This window comes from Mesocricetus auratus, unplaced genomic scaffold (assembly GCF_017639785.1).
Source record: "Mesocricetus auratus isolate SY011 unplaced genomic scaffold, BCM_Maur_2.0 Super-Scaffold_100691, whole genome shotgun sequence".
NCBI classification, from domain to species: Eukaryota; Metazoa; Chordata; class Mammalia; order Rodentia; family Cricetidae; genus Mesocricetus; species Mesocricetus auratus.
The window spans coordinates 2,719,785-2,738,848 of record NW_024429267.1 but is presented as its reverse complement, the minus strand read 5'-3'; the positions used below and the strand labels follow the sequence as shown (position 1 = coordinate 2,738,848).

The following is a 19,064-nucleotide window of genomic DNA, read 5'->3' as shown; positions in this document are numbered from 1 at the left end:
CTTTCTTCATGCCCCTCTTTATTTTGTATACATGTATGTGTGCATGTATGTATGTGTGTGTGTACATGTATGTCTCAGTGCATGCATGTATATATATGTGAGTGCCTGTGGGGGTCATATGTTGTTTTGCAGTTGTCTTTACCTTTAGATTGAGTCAGGCTCTCTCATTGGCTCGAAACTTCACCAGGGAGGCTAGGGCAGCAGGCCAGTGAGCTCTGTGCATCCGCCTGTCTCTCCCTCCCATCTCACTATCGCTGGGATTACAAACACACACCACCACCACACCTGGCTTTACATGGCTTCTGGGGATTCAAACTCAGATCTTAAAGCTTTTGAGGCAAGTGCTCTACCAACAGAGCCAACTCCCCAACTCCCCTACCTTTTCTCTGCCACTTCTTTGGTGTGACTTTCTCTGCGGATCTTCACTTTGCAAAAAATGTCTGCTTGGTGTCTATTGGGGGGCAGGAATGCTTGCCTGGATGAGACACAAGGTCTTCAGGGTCCTCAGCATGCGGAGTGTGCCAACAGACTTGTCAATGGAGTCAAAAGTGATGCCAAGAGAAGCGTGGATAGGGTGGGGCCACCTGAGTGCTAATCTCAGCTTGGTCATCATTTGGTTGTGTGCCCATGGAGACTATTTCTGCTTCTCTGTGCCCCAGGTTCCAGGGCACTAGAGGGTTTAATCCCACATCATAGGTACGCCTCCACACATGTTAGTGGTTCTCTGGAGGCACACACACATCTGACTTCCAGTTGTCAGCGAACAAGCATCTGCCTTGAATCTCTGCAAACAATTGAGACTTGGAGACCGGGCAGCCAGAAGAATGCGAGCTCATCTGAGTACTGGCTAAGCACATCTGGGAGGGGAAATCTCCAGGCAAAAATGATAATATTTTGCATTCCCAAGCCAAGGGGAGGAATTAAGGAAAACCATCAGCTCATATTCTGCACTATTCAGGCTTGGCTCTTCCTCCACTTGTTTGCGCCATGGAGACTTGGCAGCAGGCTGGAGCTTCTGGACGCATCAGACATCAGAAAGATGGAGGCCTTGGTGGGCAACCAGGGAGTGTGGTCATCCTTCTGTATAAAGCCTAGCCTCACCCCCAAAACTGGGTGGAGCTAATAAAACCTCAACGAGTTCTAGAGAAAGAGAGCATGCCTGCCATCACTGTAATGGTTCATGCTAATTGTCAACAAGAAAGTATCCAGAATCACCGTGGAGACAAATCTCTGGCTATAAGGAATTATCTAGGTTATGATAATTGAGGTAGGAAGATCTGCTCTAAATGTGGGTGGCACCATTCCCTAGGCTGATCCACATGGAAAGGAGAAAGAGATGAGCACCAGTGTTTCTTGCACTCTGCCTTCCGACAGGGGATGCAATGTTACCAGATGCTTCAAGCTCCTGTAGTCACGAATGGACTGTGGCCTCACACTGTGAGCTAGGATAAACTCTTCCTTTCTCAAGTTGATTTTCTTGAATATTTTGTTGCAGCAACAAGTCACCAGTACACAGTCCCCACCAGAAGTCACAATATTCCAAAGCTGCCCACTGTGACCCCTCGGAACATGGTTATGTGGTGCTGGAGTTGCTAGGGAGTCCGCTCCCTGGCATCTCCAAGAAATGTGAGCACCTAGAGAGGGTGGGAAGCAGTGATGGCTGGAGAGTAAGTGCCAAGGTCAAAGGCACAGGAGCGGATTCCTCACTGTGAGACAACTCATTACAGGGCTGTAAGAAGGGTGCATGAGTACAGATTGGGTCCTTCTTAAGAGCTGCCATTGCTATGGGAAGACCTAAGCTGGGTGTTAGGAGGCCTGATCTCTTCCCTGTTTCCACTGCTTACTGGCTGTATGGTCTTGAACAAAGAGTTAGCTCTTTCCGGGTACCAGTCTCTCATGAGGATAACCATTGCCAGTCCCGATGTCCTGAGTCCGTGTGCTCCTCTGTCCTCATTTCCTACCATTGCATCAGAGATGAGGAGTTTCAAACGCTCCCTGGGAGCCTTCCTGTGGGCAGACAGGTAGCTTTTCCCCAGGAGTCTCCAGGGGTGTTCCTTTCCTCCCTGCCAGCACAAGAGTCCCTCAGCTCTGTGAAAGTGAGCTGCATCCCCCACCTCTCTGAGTGGCTCAGCACCTAGCCTGGCCTCCCTATTGTTATAGTCAGGGGGTGCAATGGGGTCAGAGAGGGAGGATGTTGGCTTTGTGACAGCAGGTCTTGTCTTACCACAAGTCTGACTCTGCAGAGTAAAGTTGCCTACCCTTGGGTCTTCTCAGGAGACAGACTTGAGTCCCTGTTTATTCCTACAAAGCCCACGTCACACTCTCTTCTTCAACAGTTCAGCAGTGTCACACTTCTTTAGCCATCAACGCCCTGCAGGACCTCTTGCCTCTGATAACCACGAATTATCCTTCTTCTTCAAAGGCAACACCATGGGGTCTAACTGTATATTCCTCCAGCCATTGGTATCCATGGCCAACCACCATATACCACTCTTCCTCTTCTTCTTGCCCCTCCATTCTCCTCCTCTCCCCCTCTTTTCCTGTTGAGAATCAGGAGCAGGACAGAACTGTTTATGGGTAGGGCTTGAATAGGTTCCCTTTCTCAGGTAGGTGCAGAACACCATGCTCTAATTGTGGGCTGTGTGTGCATGTGTGAGCACAGTCAAGGGATTGGAACAGGATGGGGTTATGCCACACAGGGGAAGCAGTGACTTCTTCCATAAGGTCTGGGAAAGTGCGTGTGGGGGACCTAAGGTAGGAGGGTGTCTGGGTGAGTGTTGGGGGTGGACAGAGAAGGGAGGAAGAGGGGGGGCTAAGCTGAGGGGGGGAGGTTTCCTTGGAAAGGCGTCATTTCTCTGTACCTCATATGAGCGCACCCTGGCTCAAGAGGAGTCTCAGAGGGACATTATCTCATTTGGGAAGAGCAGGTCCCCAGGTCACACCCTCTGCTGCTTCTGGCAGAAAGCAGCTCTGGTCGCGCCAGCAGCGAGAAGCAAACCCTGGTCCCTGCAAGGCTGAGGCCTCAGTGGCATTTCCTCTGGCTCCCTATGGTCCTGTCTCTATACGTGGAAAAAGATACACCAGGTGTCTGAAGACTCTCTCTCAAGAATAACGAGAGGGCAGGGCATCCTCACTCCAGAGGTGAAAGAGCCCACTATGAGAGTCTGGAAGACTCTGGTGGGCACCGGAAGGAGTGAAGAGTTAACACATCCAGAGGGCCTCAGCTCTAGAAGTTTCTGAGAAGGGTCACAGAGGGTTCTTTTCCCTTCCCACCCAATGTTCCCCCTGCCCTCTGCCAATGAGGCCTCTCATCTTGAGCCAGGCCTTCTGTGGCTAGCCTACCTCTCTTCTTCCTCAGTTTCCTTTCTGAATGAAGGCTCGCCTCCAGTCTGCCCCTTCTCTTTGGGACACAGGCTATCTAGGTCAACTGCATGCTATAGTTAGTACCAGTTCTCTCAGCTATCCAAAGCACTTGCAGATCTACGTGAGGAAGACCTTCCTGGATGGGAAACATCCAGGTGAGGGCTGGGCAGCCTGTGTGATACTGAGGTATCTTCACCTGGGTTATGGAGACCAGGCATTTGCAGGCCAGGTGGCATGCCCGCTGAAATAGAGATGCATGGAGAGGCGCCCCAAGAGGCAGAGGAGAGGAAGGAGGAAGTACCAGAAAGAACCACGGTGGCCCTTTCCCATTTGGGGTAAATCAGTAGTTTGCCAACGTGCTAGTTAAGCAGATGTTAACCTCATAGAAAACAGGCCTGGAAACTGAAATGGCACACTGAAGTTGGCTGTAAATAACATAGTTTTTCCTCCCAGCCTCAGAGAACTGTCCCATGCCTGCAGAGGACTCAAGTATGACTCCCTTCGAGAGTAAGAGCCATAGCTGGAGGATGGCCAGGGCATCTTTCTTTCTTAATGCCATTTCTCCTCTTCTCTAGGAAGGGAAATTGATTAAAACAGAACTCCATCTCCAGTCTTTCAATAGTACCTTAGTGGTTCCAGGCTATTCTCTTCACACAGTTTGAGTGATTTAAAACAAAACAAAACAATACAATATAAAAAACCTGAATGGATCTGGAACTTTCTTATTCAAAGCCTCCTGGAGTCCCTCCCATCCCCACCCTACACACACACACACACACACACACACACACACACACACACACACACACCACTGCGTCTGGAGTAGATTACACCATTCCCTTCTAAATTATAATCCTTATCACTTACTGTCCTCCAGCTGCAGGACCTTCCTTAGGGTCTCATACACTCAAACTCCTTCTACCTCGAAGCTGTTCTATTTGCCTGCAACACTATTCTCCAAGATGTGTGTCTGTGTGTCTGTCTCTGTGTTACAAGTGTGTGTGCTTGAGTGTGTGTGGAGGCTTGAGGACAGCCTTAAATGTCCTTCCCCAGTGTGTTGTACACTGTGTTAGCTGAGACAGAGTCTCTCACCCGCTTAGAGTTCACCAAGACCCAGGGGTCCACCTGTCACCGACTCCCCAGAACTGGGATTACAAGTGTGTGTCCCCACCACTGTTTTTTTCACATGGGTTTTAGAAATCCAACTGAAGTCCTCATAGTCATAAGGTAACTTTTCACTAACTGAACCACTCCCACCCCCCAAAACACATTTCATTAACTGAGCCATGCCCCTAGCAAGTTCACTAACTGAGCCATACTCCTAGAAAGTTCACTAACTGAGCTATGCTCCTAGAAAGTTCACTAACTGAGCTATGCTCCTAGAAAGTTCACTAACTGAGCTATGCTCCTAGAACGTTCACTAACTGAGCCATGCTCCCAGCAAGTTCACTAACTGAGCCATGCTCCCAGCAAGTTCACTAACTGAGCTATGCTCCTAGAACGTTCACTAACTGAGCTATGCTCCTAGAACGTTCACTAACTGAGCCATGCTCCTAGCAAGTTCACTAACTGAGCCATGCTCCTAGAAAGTTTACTAACTGAGCCATTCCTATCCTTTTCTATAAGATATTTACTCAGCTAGTGGCTCTTTCTCAAAGTCGAGTTTAAACATCAAGCTTGTGAGATTGGTTGACCATCTTATGAAGAACCCATTTTTCTCCCTCACGGCATATTCTTACTTTCTTCACAGTCAAAAATAATCGCAGGTGGTTTAAGTCACACAAAGGGACAGGGCCAGTATGTGCTGGAGCCTTCTCACAAGAGGTGGTAGTATTCTAGTGGAGCCCATTCTATATGGAGAGACACCTTGCTCAGCCTAGACACAGGGGTGTGGAGGGGAGGTGCCTTGGTCCTGCCTCAATGAGATGATAGGACAGACTTAGTAGACTTCCTAGGGGAGGTCTTACCTTCTCCAAGGAGCAGATGGGAGGTGGGGGGAGTGGGAGGAGAGAAGGGAGGGGAGGGAGAGGGAACTGGGATTGGAATGTAAAAAAATAAATTAATAGAAAAAATTCAAACTCAAACTGGCTAATGTAGGAAGATTTACACAGGGTATTTGGCAGCTTCTTCAATTAAGGATTTTCTCCACCCCAGGGCTAGGGAGATGGCTCTGTCAGTAAAGCATTTGCATCAGAAGCATGACTACCTGAGTTCAGATCCACAAAACTCATGTAAAAGGCCAGGGATGCTCACCTGCTGTTACGGAAAGCAGAGACAAGTGGAGCCCTGCAAGCTTACAGGCCAGCTAGCCGGGTTCCAGGCAGAGAGACCTGTCTCAAAGAATGTGGAGGGCACTTGAAGACTGACATCCAAGGTTGTCCTCCACATGACTTCATACATGTGCCATGCATGCATGACACCCACATCTGTGTACACACACACACACACACACACACACACACACACACACACACAAATTCTCTCCACTTCATCCCAAGAGATGAAATAAATTGATAAACATCTCACAGCACAGCACTGGAAGGAACATTGTCTTTTCTTCTACAGCCTTAGAACCTAGGGCAATGCTTAGCACACAACAGGTGGTCATGGCACGCTTGTGAAAGGTAGAAAGAAAGGATACACGTGTGGATACACTAGCCTGCAACACATAGGTTAACGGGACTGTGAGAGCTGTAGTAGTCTCAGGGAATGGAGAAATCTAGTGTGGGGAATTTGGCCCCAGAAATTTTAGCTCCAACCCCAGTGGGGCTCCTAGCTTGTGCTGCAACCGTGGGCCAATCCCTTCTTCTTCCTGGCTCTCAGCTTCCTTTTCTGGAAAAGGTGCATGCTGGATCAGGTGCCCAATCTCTAAATCCTAGCAGAGAGTTAATGAAATCCACGCATGCTCACTTCATCCCTTCACTCCTGGGGCCACTGTACAGCACAGCAGCTGGGGTGCTTTTGTCCAGATGAGAGTGGGATGGCGTCCAGCCTCAACAGCTGCCCCATGTCCCCCACTTCCCTGACATACTAACCAGCTCAAAGAGCTTGGTCTGGTTTCCAGGGCCTGGGCTTGGGTCTCACTTGCCTTGGGTGTGTAAATAAAGAGATCTGTGCATCCAAGATTAGCCTTAGCTGGGGAAGTAGGCAAAGCCGGACAAGCAGCAGGGCAAAGTTGGAGATGTGCAATTTGCGGCAGGGCTTTCCCTTAGACAGGAGGAAGGAGGGTAATGAGGGCCCAGAGGGCTGCCGGCCACCCCGTTCTGGTTCTTTAAATGTCAACTAAAAAAGGAGCTGCGGGGACCTTCCCTTTCAAGTCAGCAGGCTCGCCCAGCAATGGATGCCCACACCCATCTAGAAAGTTCTCTGGCTGCACAGGACTCAACATAGATCCACTAGATGCCACTGGCTTGGCTTGGGCATGGGAGGCTTTGAGGAGGGGAAGCTCCCTGAGGCTCATGTAGAAGTCCTTCTGGGTTTGGGTATAGGTCAGAGGTTTTTGTTTATTTTTCTCTGTATAACAGCCCTGGGTGTTCTGGAACTTGTTTTGTAGGCTAGACTGTCCTCAAATTCACAAATGGGTACCTGTTATCCTCTGTTGACCACTTGCCTCTCAAGAGGACAGCTGTCTCCTGAGGAAGCTTCAACAAATGCACATGGGGACAGCCACAGCAGCCAAGAAGTGACTCTGCAGCAATGGAGAACATCTAGGTCCATTCATAAAAAGTTCCCCAGGCAAACTGGATGCCCCATAGCGTCTAAGTTCTTGGGAGCAGAGACTGAAGGAAATCTGTCCTTCCTGGGTTCCACGTGGCTGCATCTGGTACACCTATGTTGTGGTGGATGAGAAAAGTCTAGGTGAAACACAAGAGATTAGCCAAATTTGTGTTAATGAAAAAGCAAAAAAGAGGACTGCAGAGATGGCTCAGAGGTTAAGAGCACTGGCTGTTCGTCTAGAGGTCCTGAGTTCAATTCCCAGCAACCACATGTGGCTTACAACCATCCATAATGAGAACTGGTGCTCTCTTTTGGCATGCAGGCAGAACACTATAAATATATAATATATAAATCAATCCTTTAAAAAAAAAGCAAAAAAGAGGGGTTGGAGACATAACTCAGTCTGCAGAGTGCTTGCCTAGTAAGCATGAGGTCCTGGGTTTGATCCTAGTGCTGGGTAAACTAGCTGTGGTGATCACGCCTGTGGTCCTGGTACATGGGAGGTAGAGGCAGGAAGATCAGAAGCTCAAGGTATCTTTGGCTACATAGTGAATTCAAGGCTAGCCTGGGCTATGTAAAACCCTGGAAATGGAGGAAAGGGAAGGAGAAATAACATAAGTGATGGAAAGAAACAAATGAAAAAGAAATTCAAGAAGAAAGGTTCCCGAGATGGTCAAAGTGTACTGAGCTTAGGGTCCATTTCTTTTGATTGACAGCAGTGGTCTGACCTTTGGAAAGTTCTTCCTAAACCCCCTTAGAATAAGTTGAAAGTTTGGCTGCATAAATTCAAACCCCAGGCTGTAGTTTTATCACCTGGGTGATCTTGACTAAGTGACTTCATATCTACATTAGCAAATATTGCCATTGCTACTAGAATTTACTGAATACCCAATATTCTGTTGGGTATTTGGTAGTATTTCCTTAAGTTGTCTTGGGTCACAGTGTTTTTAATCATGGCATCAGAGTAACTAATACACACCATGTCTGGGGCTGTGGGACCCTAGGATTAGCTGAAGACAGTGTTAGAAAAGCCGGGATCTTCTCAGGGTAAGAAGGGAGTCTTGGAAGGTTTGTAGCATGTCCCAAGCTGACTTAGCAGCATTCTCCTGGTTGTAGTGTGGAACAGCCATCAGAGACAAGGGAAAAGTTGGGGAGACATGCTAGACAGCTAATAACACAAGCAACAGGAACTTCTCCAGGACTCCTCAGGCTCTACCTGTCTCCTGGCCTTAGTCCTCCGGATGGACCAGAGAATGAAGACTTGAAGGGAGGCTTCAGGTCCAGGGTGATGTGGGACCAGGCTCCAGTGTAAAAGTGGGATAAGGGACTAGGTTTAAGATGTACTCAGGCAGGTCCAGACTGAAAAGACCAGGAAACATCTGGGTGGCAATTTGGTCCCATTTGGGATAATGGGCAGGGCCTGTTTCAGGGCCTGCCAGGGCCTCTGCTCCTGGCTGGCTTCACCGTCAGCAGCAAGCACATTCCATGGCTGATGACTGGCTTGCGGTCTGGCCTGGCTCTTTCGATGGTTTCTTCTGCTCTTTAAAACCAGAAATGGAGTTCTCCTTAAGTTTAGGGCATGAATCACTCACTGCTTGTGGCCTGGAAGGGGGATGGAGGGACAGCGTCTCTGTGCTCTTGGGTGCTTGCCCTCCCTCAAGTGTATAGGTGCCTGGGGCCAGCCGTGTGATGGATCCCAATTCAAACACTGGTTCTACCAGCTTCTGAGCTTCTAGCTAACATGGTCCTGAGTATCTCTCCACCCACCTCACAAGCCCAAGTCCAGAACCAACTCGAGGCCCCCCGTTTGTATCTCCTCACGTCTCAGACTCTCCTCAGGCCAGCAGCCCTGACCCTTTGCTTCCTACACCGTTCCTTCTCTTAGGACCCAGCCCCGTGAGACTCACCTCTCTTCCATTTCACCACACTCAATCTCAGGCTCTGGGTTCCCTTGCCTGGGTCACTGCAGTGGCCACCCTATCCTTCTGCTTACTTGTCACTGTCCTATGGTATTGACTTCCCCCGAATCTCCTCAGGAAGCTTCTCAACACATATTAGAACATCTCTCTGCCCTCCCTCAGATACTGTCAGTGGCTCCCATCTATGAAACCCAAATGCTCTAATTGTCATTTATGTCCTTTCTCAGTGGCCTCAGTTGGCTGTCCCATCCCTATAGTCTCCCACAGCACATTCTCCAGAATCCTGCTGCAGAGAGTTTGCCCAGGTATGCTGTCTAACACCCACCCTTCCTGATGCTGGATTGGCCCTTATCTGAAGTCTGCTTCTTACCTCTGAAACTTGAGTCTTCCATCTGCTCCCATATAGCTTTCTTATATATTTTCCTGTATCGTAGTCATTTATCCCAAACTCTGCCCACTCCTACAATAGCACACGTTCCCCCAATAAGAACATTCTCATCTACACCAGAACTCCTGATACAGCATCCACAGCATCTAGCTCCCACAGGCTACTGTGTTAGAACATCTGGAAGTGATATGCAAAGCCAGCCACGGGTCCTGCCTTGTCCTCAGACATCTTTCCATTTTCCATGGATGTATAGAAAGCCTTTCCCTTCACTTGGGTGCCTGCTGTGGCGGTGCTGTGTAAAGGCTGGGGATGCAGGCGATCAGAGGTGCACCCTCCACTCTTGCGATGCTTCCAAAGTGGCAGGAGAAGATGGCCAGGCAGTCAGAATGCTTTGAGGTGAGGAAGGACTAGCCTTGTGCTCACACAAGTGGGAGCCATAGACTGTATCTGCAGGGGTCAAGTGAGACTTTCAAGAGGCCTGAGATTAGGCAAGAGGCAGCCAGGAGAAAGGAGGGAAAGTACAGGGGACTATAGCATGGAGGCTGGAGGCAGCTGGTGTGGGTCTATGAGCACCCATGCATATGTCCCTGCTAGTGCTGAGTACTGAGTGCAGGCCATAGCTGGTCACGCAGTATCTGGCTGGCTTTGATAGTCTGGGTATAACCTAATAGCAGTCGAGAGCCAGGGAAGGCTTAAAGCTCAGAACCAGACAGACTTGGTTTGTATTTCAGCTTTTTTTTTTTGGCTGCTATTCAGAGAGGTCTGGATGGATGGGGTAAAAGGGACAATAAAAGCTGAAGTTGAGGAGCTGGGGAGATGGCTCACTTGGTAAAGGGATCCCTGGAACTTGCTGGCTAGTCAAACTAGCCAAATTGGAGAGCCCCAGGCTCAGTGGGAAGCCCTGTCAAACAATTAAAACAGGTGCATGGGCTGAGGAAATGACTCAGTAGATAGTGTTTGTGAAAGCACAAGGACCTACAGCTCAGATCTCGAGAAGCAATTAAAAGTCAGGCAGGTATAGCAGATGCTGGGGGTGGGAGGTGGGGTGGGTGACAGAGACAGAATCCCTCGAGCAAGCTAGATGCTAAGTTAGGTAGATTGGTGAGCTCCAGATTCAGTAAGAGAGCATGCCTCGATAAATAAAGGTGGAGAACAAACAAAGAAGACACCTAAGTAAACTTTGAGTCTCCATACACATGCATATACATGTGCATGTCCACTTGCACACAGTGTGACACACGCATGTGAACATGCACAGACACATGCATGCATACTGCACACTTCCAGTAAGATGGAGAGACCGAGGAAGGCACCTGAACTTGAACTTTGACCCCCCTCTGCCATGAGCACACAAACAGAACTGAAGGTGGCCTGGGACTTCAGGGTCCTAGGGTTACTCTGCCCCACCCCCTAAAACACTGCTTCTTCCTGAGAGAGCACTGTTTCCCTAGCCACTCTGACCTTGGCTTGGCCAGTGCCACACCCCAAATCATGCTTTCTTCATTGGGACACTCAACCCCAGCAGTGCCTGCAATCTTAGAGTGGGAGTGGCCCTCACAAGCTTTGTCCCCCACCTCAACTGCTGCTGGCCACCTCCCTCCTGGCCCGCCACCCCTGCTCTGCTCATCTGCCTGCAGCAGCTCTGCCTGGGACCTTTGGCAAATTCAGTCTTCCCAAGACTCCCCTTGGGTTCCCTGGTTTTCCCACCTAGTATCTATCAAGCAATCAAATAATTTATGGCCTCACCAGAGGACACAGATATCTTGTCATCATTGTGTAGTTCTTCGGCTCCTATCCCAAATTCCAAGCTACTCTGTGAAGTGGGAGCATGGTTGTATTTCTTGCCAGAGGACAGGCCTATGGAGGAGACCAGTAAGAAAGACTGGTCTGATGAGTATGTGACTGCAGGAACTTAGAGAATTCCCGACTTGGGTTTGTTCCCTATTTCTTGAAAATTTCAATAATTTTGAAACACGCAGCTGTGTGTCTGATTTTGTATGAAGTCCCACAGTTTGCATAAAGCAGGTCCTGCAGGTATGGTGAGTGGAGTGACCCCACTGACAGGAGCTTTGTCTACATATCATTTGTGAGTTTTATAATCTCCACCAGTTACCACGAGAGGCTATGATTTCCAGGAAAAGAGCAATTCTAGAAGGAGAGGAAATGAAGATGATTTTGTGGCTTCTTTTCTGGACAGAAGACAGAGTGAAGGGCCTGGGAATGTGCCAGACAGAGAAGAGATGGTAAAGACTGAGAGAGGTCTATAGAGAACCCCTTGTGGTCTATAAAGAACCCCCCTCCCCAGTGATCTACAGAGAACCTTCTAGAAGTCTATAGAGAACCTCTTAGCATTCTACAGAGAACCTCCAGTGATCTACAAAGAACTCCCCCCAGTGATCTACAGAGAACCTCCCATGTGGTCTACAGAGAATCTCCAATGATCTACAAAGAACCCTCAGTGATCTACAGAGAATCCCAGTGATCTACAGAGAACCTCACAGAAGTCTAGGAGATCCCCCCTAGCAGTTTACAGAGAACCTCTCAGTATTCTACAGAGAACCTCCAGTGGTCTACAGAGAACCCCTTGGTAGTCTACAGAGAACCCCCTCAGTAGTCTACAGAGACTCCTCAACTGTCTGCAGAGAACCATTTGGATGACCTTATACTACCCTCTTGTCACAAGTTTAGAAAACCTACCAAGCATTGTTCCTTAGTATTATTCTTTGTTAGGTTCCCTTGGTGGGTGTAGCTAATTAGGTTCTAAATCTCACTTCTGGCCAGAAGACCTGGCCCTGGTCCCCATGTGATCCTGGGAAAATCATGGGAATCACTCAACCATTTCATCTCAGTTCCCCCATCTATCTGAGATACATAACATCTCTGGCCTCTCCTGACACATAATAGAAACATATGGAATGTTCTTTTTAGACTGGTAAGAGTGGCACTCACTAGTCCTTTTGTGACCTTCCTGAAAAGAGCAGGTGAGCTCTGGAAATCACTGTCAGGAGTCCTGGAATCTGGCTCAGTCAGGTGATGCTGGGGGAAGAGAGCTAGCTGTGGGCCTCTAACACAGAGGCAGAAATACCTTCCCTTGTCATTCTGCTTGGCATCCTGGAGTGTGTTGCTATGGCAACTCCAGTATCTTGCCTACTTTTGAGCAGCACCAAAGCCCCAGGCTTTTCCTCCCTATAGCATCAGCCCATCCATTAGAGGCAGTAGCTAGGGAAGGGTCTGTCAGCCAAGGAGGCTGAGGAGCTGGACCACACAGAACATATCCCCCACTTCACCTGAGTTCTATCACTAGCCCTTAGTGCCTTTGGCTCAAGGTACCACTCAGTCAAAATGCAAATTCCTTTGGGTAGGAAGGATCAAATTGTCCTCACTCATTAGAGATGTTCAGCATCAACTAGGCCTGGAACTCTGAGCAGGTCTTGACTGGGTCAGTGGGAGGGAGAGTGGCTTATGGGACCACCTGGGCATTCAGTGGTACTTGGAGGCAGGCGATAAAACTCTTGGGGGTTGGAGGCTGACTCTGATGAACCAACCACCACCTGGGGATCACTCTCCTGCTCTTTCACTGTCCTGCCTGGAGGATTTTCTATATAGCTAAGAATGGCAGGGAGGCTGCCCTGCTCCTGGTCAGTGAGAGCAGGCATCTGCCTTCTGATCCCAGGCCCCCTGAACAGAGCCTTCCCGAGAGCATCATATTGCTTCTCTGTGACTCCAAGGCTCACTTTCTAAAGAGAACATCATGCATTAATTAAGAGCAGAGGCTTGTTGGTCTGAAGATCCAGTTCAGTGCTTGCTCAAGGTGTTTGAGGTCCTGAGTTCAATATCACTCCCATACTGGAAGAAAAGAGCAGGGTTCTGGGGAGATCTTGGCACCACCTTTGGTTCTATTCCTGTGGCTAGTTATTTGACTTGTCTCATGGAACCTGGCAATCAAAGCTGTGTCTCCATGAGGACTACATGGAATGTGAGAAAGGGCTTGCCACAGTGCCTGTCATAAACCAAGTAAATGATGAAGTGCTGTGGAGATAGCCCAGCAGTTAAGAGCTCCAGAGGACCTGAGTTTGGTTCCCTTCATGTTCAGGTGGCTCATAAACACTTGTAGGTCCAGATCCAAGGGATCCAATACCCTCTTTTGGCATTTACAGGCACCTCCCAACACACATGGCATGCGAATGCACACACACTCACACGCACAAAAGGAAAAAAAAAAAGAAACGATGAGAATGGCATTATCAGCTCCTGTGGACAGAGGCTTACAGTCTGCCAGGGACCATTTGGTACAGTGAGCATATGGGCCATTCACTAGAGCATCAGCCTGAGAAGTGGTTATTCTCATTTTACAGTTCAGGAAATAAGCCCCTGGGGGGGGGCTTGTCCAGGATCACCCACCTAGAAGGGATCCGAATCTGGGCAGTCTGGCTCCCCAGCCAGGTCACATGCTGGCTGTTACTGCTCAGCAGGCAGCTAATGTTCCAGTGAAAGAGGCGAGAGACAGCAGGGAGGAGCTGAGCCACATGGACTGCTCCCTCCAGGTGAGATTTCACACATATTATAACCTAGGTATTAAGGACACCATAGGAAAACTTCTGAGTGTAATTTATAGATGACTCCAGTTTCTTTTTGTTAGCAAACTGCTGGGCATTTGGCTGAGAATGGGGTCAATGATGATTGACACAATGGAGCTGGGACTGTCCCCACTTTAACCACTGCTCCCCGTAGCAGGCATTCCATGCTGAGGGTGTGCGGATGTTGCTGGAGCTCACCATGTCCTTGGGAGAAGGTAACATCACAGGGCTGTGTCTCCTTGGTGACAAGCTTCAGTGTAGGGTTAAAGAGGGTAGGAAGGGACTAGGTTAAGTGGGCAGGAGAGGTGTCATGTTTGAGACGATGGTGTGTGTGTTGTGTCTACATGTTCATGTGTGTGGTTGTATGTACATGTATATGTGCAGATGTATGTAAGACCAGCAGTCAAGGTCAGATGTCACTCAATCACACTTTACCTTACTTTTTGAGGACACGTCTCACTGAGCCTGGAGCTCTCTGATTCAGCTCTCCCTAGCCACCTTCTATCTCTACCTTCCCAGTGCTGAGCTAACAGGCACGGTGGCCCATGGGTTTTCTTTTCCTTACATGGGTTCTGGGGGATTGAACTAGGGTCCTCAGACTCGCATGGCAAGCATTTTACTGACTGAGCCTCTTGTGAGTTTTTGATGATGACAATCTCTTCTCTTTACAGTTACACTACAATGATCAACTTCGACTCCAAAAAGAGCTTGAAGCTTGCGGAGAGACAGTAATACCCCAAATTGGGCATTGTGGAGAGGAAAGAGAGTTCCTCAAATTTCCCCAAGTGAACTTCCATCCACACAGCAAGAGCCAAGACTATCAGCCCAGAAGATAGTTTTAGTTGAAGCAACAGGGATGGAACACTGGGGCAGTGAGTGGGGACGGGGAGGAAGAATGTGGGTTTTCCCGTCTGTTGCAGGTGGAGGAAGTTTCTACTCCTGGGGGGGAGAAAGCACGATTCAGGGAGGGCAAGTGGGAGGAGAGAGCTGAGTAAGCTCCTTGAGGACCTCAAGTCCTGTGTGACTGGGACCCACGAGAAGGCTGTGGTTTGCATCTCCTTTTTGAGGGGTGGGGGACACAGGTACAGTAGCTAAGCAGAAAGAGAGGGGAATCAGCCTATTTGATCAGGAACTCAAGGCCTAGCTTGTGGTGACTGAGGGGTTGGATGAGGGCAGGCAATGTGAGCAACTGCATCAGCCCTTCTGAGCTGGAGAGCAGGGTCCAGCCCTTTGAGTCTCCCGATAGCCACAGTGTGAGCATTCCACCTGGTTTTCCTGTTGACAGGGACCTCTACCCACTAAGGCACACCTTCCCCCCAACACCAAAGAACCACCTGCATCAAGATCAAATTGATTCTAGGAAAACTTCAGGGCCAAATATTAAGTCTTTTAGATTGTTCTGGGACAAAGACTCAGGGCCAGGTCCTTGCCAGGAGGAGTAGGGAGAGTCTTGGTTTATTGGGGTCCTGCCACATGTGTCTCTGAGCCTCCCGTATACCTCTCTAGACTTCTCCTGTGGACTTGAGCTTGAGAGGGATGGATCTGAGCAACTTTAGATCCTTAATAATGGAGCCTTGACTTATGATAAGGCTGCTGGGGAGGAAGATGGCTTAGTGTGGTGGCTCTCACCAAGCACTAGGTAAATTGCTTGCTCAGTTTTTGCAATATCTTAAAAAATCCTGTTACTATCCCTACCTTGTAGAAGAGGAAACTGAGGCACAGGTAGTAATTTGGCAGGGGCGGTAAGGCCTAGCTGCAAAGGTCAGGTCAATTCCAGAAGCAAGACCCTGGGGCCTTCATTCCCAAACTGCCTGATCTTGTCTTCCATTGGACCTGTATGCCTGATCTTGTCTTCCATTGGACCTGTATGCCTGATCTTGTCTTCCATTGGACCTGTATGCCTGATCTTGTCTTCCATTGGACCTGTATGCCTGATCTTGTCTTCCATTGGACCTGTATGCCTCACAGGTAAAGGAAACGCCCAAGCGTCCCCAGACCCTTCCAGTACACAGAGTCCAGACCGGTCAGGCACCTCTATGGTTTCAAAATGAAAACTGGTGTTGCGACACGCATTTCTACCCCAGTGCTGGGGATGTAGAGACAGACAGATCTCTGGGGCTCATCGACCAGCTACCTCAGCCAACTTGGCAAGCCCCAGGCCAATGGAAGACAGTCTCAGATGGATAGTACGGAATGATGCCAGGAACAGCACCTGAAGTAGTTCTAAAGTATTCACACTTATCTACACAGGCATGGAAGCATCCCCCCACTCCCCACCCCCCCACACTTGAGCACCCACCCATCCACCCTCACACACTTGAGCACCCCCACACAAATTGTCACCCTATTGTTCTTTAGTCCTGAGAAATATAAACGATGTCATTTTAGGTCCCAATCACTCTATGCTTTGTGGGGTTCTGTTCCTCCTCCAGGAAGCCTCCCTTGCTTATCTGGTAGACACTGAATCTCTCCTGTCTGAACACAAGCAGACTCTGGTTCCTCTGCTCCGTTCACTCCCTTGCTCCTCCGCCCAGCTACTTTTCTCTTAGCCACAGCAGGGTCCCGCCACAGGGGCACATGAGCCCCATCTTCTTGCAAGCAGATGTCCCTTCTAGCCTTGCCTGATACGGTTAATGAACCCCATACTTCAAAAACCCCAAAGTGACCAAACATGAGGCAGAAGTGGTTTTCTCCATAAAAAGGGAGCAATGAGTCACAAACCCTGTCTTGAGAGTCCTTTAACACCCCATCCCTCACTGCTCTGCCCCCTCCAGTTGCACCGACATTAACAGCCGCTGATTGACAGCCACTGTGGGCCAAGCCTCAATCAACCAGACAGCTTTCAAAACTCTGTGGCATTCTGTCTCCGTTGTTCCCCACGAGAAACACTATGGAGAGGTCACAAAGCCTGTGTGGAGTTAGGTTCCAAACTCTCACTCTTAGCTTTGGGGTGTTTGTACTGTCCCCATTTTCCAGGGCCACCTGTTTGGAGCCACCCAGGAGCTTTCATGTCCTTCCTGTGGCTGAATCGCTAGTGATAGCAGACAGTTCCTCTTCTGTCTAAATGCACCCGCAGTGGGCTTCCATCCCAGCAGCTTTCTAGAAGCGGCTTGTCCGGCAGTAACGCTTCCCCCGCCCCTCCCCCAACCCCAAACCACACAGGAATGTTGTTTCCAACTGTGTCCCTGGGATCAGAATGAAACCCAGTTTGCTTCAAGAGGCCTTTCATCTATAGGCGCTCCCAGAAGCAGCAAAGGGCAGGACAGGAAGGCACACTTGTGTCCCCAGACTGGGATAACTGACTACAGTTTGGAGAGAGCCGCCCACCCGACAGGGTGGGGGGTGGGTCTCTACTTGCACCTCTCCAGGGCACCTGTCCAACTGTCACCACCTCTGTCCCCTCCCACTGGTCTCAGTTAGGGCCAGTCCCACTCAGAAAGAGTGTCAAGGCCCGCAGCCAGTACCCAGTCAGTTGGTTCCTTAGGTTTTTGGCTCGATTCTGCCACGCTGTGAACCGGCCAGGAAAACTTTCGCTAGCCGCAGCATAGTGCGGCTGACTGAAGCTGCGCTGGGTATGGCAGTGTGGAGGAGGCCTGAGCCGGGGTATCCCAGGCTTAGAGCCCAAAGGCTTGCCTTTCTTCCCTTCCCGAGCGGGTGCCGGGGTTCCTGCTGCGCCCTCACACCTGGAGAACATTAAGCGGTGTTTCACTGACGGCGGCTTTCCCCCATAAATGCATAATTCCGAGTGCGAGTTGGGGACGCAGCTCTGTCCTTATGATAAGTGTCAAGTGTCATTCCCACCGTCCTAGGCTAAGTGGTTGTGACCCCCCCCCCCCCGGTGCCTATGATCGGGCTGAAGAGGGCTTGCCAACGCCTAACTGCTGAACTGGAGGGACTCGGGGTCTCTTAGGGCTCCTGGGTCTCAGGGGGCCACCATCATCTGGCTCTCCAGACTTCGGGATGCTTCACCTCCGGTAGCAGAAGGGCAGTCGGGTCACGATTCCTGAATGGATCAGTCCCCTTCCTCAGCTGGGAACTTGGATCCTCGGCAATGGAGGAATGCCCCAGTGGCCCGGTGGACACGTGGTAACTTGTTCCCACAGCTGCATGGGGGCACCCAAGGTGCTCACTGGTTCCAGCAAAAGTCCCTTTTTCTCTTCCCAAACACACCAAAGTCCTAAAGTTTCCTCGGCACACCTCCCTCCTTTGCTGTCTTGGCGGGATGGTTTAACTGCAGCCAGTTCCCTGCATACCTGTGTCCCCAAGTAGTGCCAAAGGAGGCGCATCTTTCTCCTCGCAGTTGGAGCAGAGGTCCTGGAGGACCAGGGAGGGGCTCCAGGAAGCAAAGGGAAGCGAGGGGGAAACGTACCTGGCCAGAGGCTGAGGGTCCAGGCCACTAGGAGGCCCCTAGGCAGGTCCATGGCCCGCGACGCAGCAGTGGGTGTCGCGATGGTCGCGCGGGGCTGCAAGCCAGAGCGCCAGCCACAGTCTGTGCTCTGTGTCCCGAGCCTGCACTGCTCCGGGCTCCCGCTCCCTGTCAGCGGCGCAGAGGAAGTGGGAGGACTCGGGCGGCGGGGAGGGGCTCAGACACGCGGCGGCCCTGGCTCCAGGCCAGTCTTGGCCCCTCTGCCACCTGGGCCGGCAACAGGCTGCTGCCCCGACGCCCTCTCCATGTCGCTCCCACCCAGCCCAATCTAGGCTCAGGTTTATAACAGATGATGGCTCCTGGGAGCCAGCCACCTCACCGGTGGAGCACCTGCATCCTTCACCCCCAACCAAATCAGGGTCTGCCCGGGAAAAGCGAGTTAGGTCAATTTTCTTGGGGGAAAGAACTGCATAAAGACCATAGGGGAACCTAAGATGACCCGGGACCACTCTGGGACAGGTCTCTTTTGGACAAGTTGGATGGATTCCCCCTCCTCAAACCATTTTGACACACTCCTTTGTCTCCTTGTTTCCTGGGACTCAAAATGTCAAGGCCACAGGGCTTCTTGGAACCCTGGAACAAATGCAGAATACCTCCAGTTTCCACTGCTCTAGACTCCACACCTGAACAATTCCAAAGCAGCCTGGAGGATGGACCAGGGACCACCACTTGTG

At 50.2% G+C, this 19,064-nt stretch overlaps 1 protein-coding gene across 1 annotated transcript in view; it reads right to left on the bottom strand.

The window, feature by feature from the left end:
• Positions 1-18,496, bottom strand: part of Itga11 (integrin subunit alpha 11) — a 95,063-nt gene extending 76,567 nt beyond the window's left edge. Inside the window, exon 1 of the mRNA XM_005075577.4 lies at positions 18,334-18,496. Within this exon, the coding sequence (XP_005075634.1) occupies positions 18,334-18,385 (52 nt within the window). The 5' untranslated portion in view covers positions 18,386-18,496. The remainder of the gene's footprint in view (positions 1-18,333) is intronic.
• Between the last annotated feature and the right edge of the window lie 568 nt (positions 18,497-19,064).